Source organism: Carlito syrichta, unplaced genomic scaffold, assembly GCF_000164805.1.
Source record: "Carlito syrichta isolate Samal-C Ts95f unplaced genomic scaffold, Tarsius_syrichta-2.0.1 Scaffold305203, whole genome shotgun sequence".
NCBI lineage: Eukaryota > Metazoa > Chordata > Mammalia > Primates > Tarsiidae > Carlito > Carlito syrichta.
The window spans coordinates 678,970-682,022 of record NW_007249299.1 but is presented as its reverse complement, the minus strand read 5'-3'; the positions used below and the strand labels follow the sequence as shown (position 1 = coordinate 682,022).

General features: G+C 44.4%; 1 protein-coding gene across 1 annotated transcript; it reads right to left on the bottom strand.

The window, feature by feature from the left end:
- Positions 1-2,196: 2,196 nt before the first annotated feature.
- On the bottom strand, positions 2,197-3,023 carry LOC103263656 (disintegrin and metalloproteinase domain-containing protein 22-like). Its single transcript, XM_008061326.1, has 2 exons — positions 2,920-3,023; positions 2,197-2,462 (listed from the first exon to the last, which is right to left on the bottom strand). Exons 1-2 carry the CDS (start codon positions 3,005-3,007, stop codon positions 2,197-2,199), a joined length of 354 nt encoding a protein of 117 aa, XP_008059517.1. The 5' UTR covers positions 3,008-3,023.
- Between the last annotated feature and the right edge of the window lie 30 nt (positions 3,024-3,053).

Sequence of the window (3,053 nt, the reverse complement as noted above, 5' to 3'; positions counted from 1 at the left end):
AGAGGTTCTCAGTGTTCCCAGGTTTGATCCTGTGATTTTCTTTTTATGTATCCCTACTTCCTTCAGTCTCCCTTCCTCTCCCAGAAAGTTTTTGTGATTTTTTTTTTTTTTTAAGCACTGGGTATATCAGCAAAAGTCAGACTGTGAGAAACTCTACGTGATGAAAGACCTCATGCCTTCATGGAAAAAAAAAAAAAAAATGGAGAAGGGAGAGCCATACACTAAAATACTTTCTTAAAACAAACAAAAAAATAGACTAATGTCAGTTTATAGATATTATCGGGGTCCTGGTTCAGACAAACGAACTTAAATGTTTTATATATAAAATGTATACTGTATGTATACATACATAAATATGTATATGTATAGTAATATGTGTATACAGACATAAATATTTTAAAAGTGTACATATACATGCACATATATATAATATCTGAGACAACTAGAAGTTGGAAAAGACAGGATATTTGATAGTAGTAAGAAATTATTCTTAATTTTTAAAAATATTATATCATGGTTATATTTTGTAAAGAATCCTTATCCTTTAGTGGTTTATTACTGAGGTTTTTATGAATAAAATGACACGATTTGTTTCAAAATAATACAGGAAAGAAAATGGGTAAGACATAGGTAAAATAAGATTTGCCATGAGTTGCTAATTGTTGAAGCTGGAGGGTCAATAAAATATTCTACTTTTTTGTGTGTTGCAAATGAGTGTGAGAATATTCCTCCATAGAAATAATCCTAATTAATTGAAAAATAAGACAGGAAAACTGTGTTCCTTGCTTCTTCAGTTTTACCATGGTAACAAGTCAAAATTAAAAAGGAAAATAGGCAATTATTGAACATTAATTCAAATAAAAGAATCCTTCAATTAAAGATTTAACAGATATTCTACTACAATAATCTAATTTTGATGGATATTACTGTAGTCCTTTAACTTCCTACCATATATTAACAAAATATTGACAGAACCAAATATTTGGCTACAAATACAGAATTAAATAATATTTTCTATTCTATATATTTTACACATATAGATAAATTAGCAAATTATTACATGAAGATATATGTTAAAGTACTGATAAATATATGAAAACATTCAGCTTGCCTTTACTTCAGTGAAGTTTACAAAAATTTCAACCACATGAACAATTCTTGTCTTTTTGTTTGTTTGTTTGTTTGTTTGAGTTGGAGTCTCAGTCTGTCGCCCAGACTGGAGTGCAGTGGCCGCTCCCGGCCACCGCAGCCTCGACCTGCTGGGCTCCAGCGATCCTTCCGCCTCAGTCTTCCAAGTAGCCGTAACTACAGGCGTGTGCTACCACGCCGGTTAATTTTTTATTTATTGTAGAGATGAGGTCTCATCAAGTTGCCTGGGCAGGTCTCGAACCCGCAGGCTCAGGCAATCCACTCGCCTCGGCCTCCCAAAGTGCTGGGATTATAGGCTGAGCTACCAAGCCCGGCCCCATTCCTGTCTTAATATGTACTTACAGGTGGGGGTCAACTGCCTGATAGGTTGATGTTTATAAACACAAAAATATTTACATAGCCCCCAAAATAATTCCTGAAATTAGCCAGTAAGTCCAAAGCAATTTTCAGGCATATCTGTGGATGTGTGGTATTGATCTAAATACGGGTACAACAATAAACTCGATTTTTAAAAACACAAATGCTCAAGAAACAACACAGCCCTAATTACACGAAGAAACCTGTTACCAACAGAGGAAGAGGGGAGAGGGACATCTTTTCTAGAATGTGGAGATAAAGGAGCTCATCTCTTGTGTCCACAACTCTGAGTGAAGGGAACCTTGCAGTTTAACTTATTTTTACAGTTTGGGTTTCTTGGGCATGTCTAGCCTTGTTTTTCTTCAATTTTTTTACAGTACCAATCTTAGGTTAATCATTTATCTTCTCTTTGAGGACTAAAACATCAAGGATTATTCAAACCCTGCCCCAATACTATCTCCCTGCTCCCTTACACAGGGCTTTTGCTTGACAGCTATGAGAGGGTCTCCGCCCCTTTGCCCAGGTTACTGCACAGTTGGGGGCATCCCGCAAAAGCTTCCCTCGAGCAAAGCCTTCGGCCTGGGGTTCTTTGGGCTCTTTTTGCACCTTATCTTCTTTTTTTTTTTTTTTTTTTTTTTTTTTTTTGCACAGGGAGCGCCATGCATGACTCGCATCGGGACTGCGCCCATTTCACCCAAGAAGACATCGCGTCTCCGGGGCAACCGAGAGCACACGCGGGGTCGCGGTGGGCCGGGCGGCGGGAGGACCACCCCCGGGTCGCGCCTCGACTCTCACCTGCCGGCCGCCGGGGTCGCCCCGCACTCGCGTGTTCAGCGCGTTGTGCCGAGTTTCGTCTCCGCTGCTCGAGCTGTAGAGGAGGCGCAGCGGCACGATGCTCTGGCGCTCTAGGAAGCGGTTTTCGCTCCTCTTCTCCAGCTCCGGCAGCGAGGCGTCTCCTCCAGGCAGGAAGCGGGGAAGGAGGGAGTGAAGAGAAAAGGCGAAAATAATGACCGTGACCTACACTCCTCCATCCTGCAGTCCCGCGTCTCCCCTACGCAGACCCCGCCGCCCCTCCCTCCCGGAGCGTATCTGGAAAGGACGCAGAGACACCCGCACCAGCTCATCTAAGCGCATCCAGTATCGGGGCCCAGGCGCGGGGCACCCCTTTCCCATCCTCCCCATTCCTCTCCAGAAGGAGGAAAACAGGCTTTTGTCCGAAGGATTCTTGTGCACCCGCGCGCCCCCTCACATATATTTTTGCTCCACTTCTCACCCTCCCAAATTAAAAAAAAAAAAAAAAAAAATCTCCCCGCGCACTCGGGAAATGGGGGCGCCCGTTCGCAGTGCGCCTGAGGGCTCCAAAGACTCCCGGGAGATGGCACGTCCCGAAGCCACAGAGGGTGGCCAACTTACCTGCCGGGCCGCAGCGCGCCGGGGGGCAGGTCCCCAGGGCGCAGAGCAGCAAGAAGGGCACGGACGCAGCCGCCGCCGCCGCCCGCATGGTGCCGCCGTCAGCCCGCCTCGCCCGAGCCGCTCAGCTCCTCATG

Bases quoted from the DNA above. Each gene is read 5' to 3' on its own strand.
- LOC103263656 (XM_008061326.1), bottom strand. From the start codon at position 3,007: ATGCGGGCGGCGGCGGCGGCTGCGTCCGTGCCCTTCTTGCTGCTCTGC. The intron at 2,463-2,919 runs GTAAGTTGGCCA...TCCTGCCTGGAG, and splicing joins GGCGCGCTGCGGCCCGGCAG to GAGACGCCTCGCTGCCGGAG.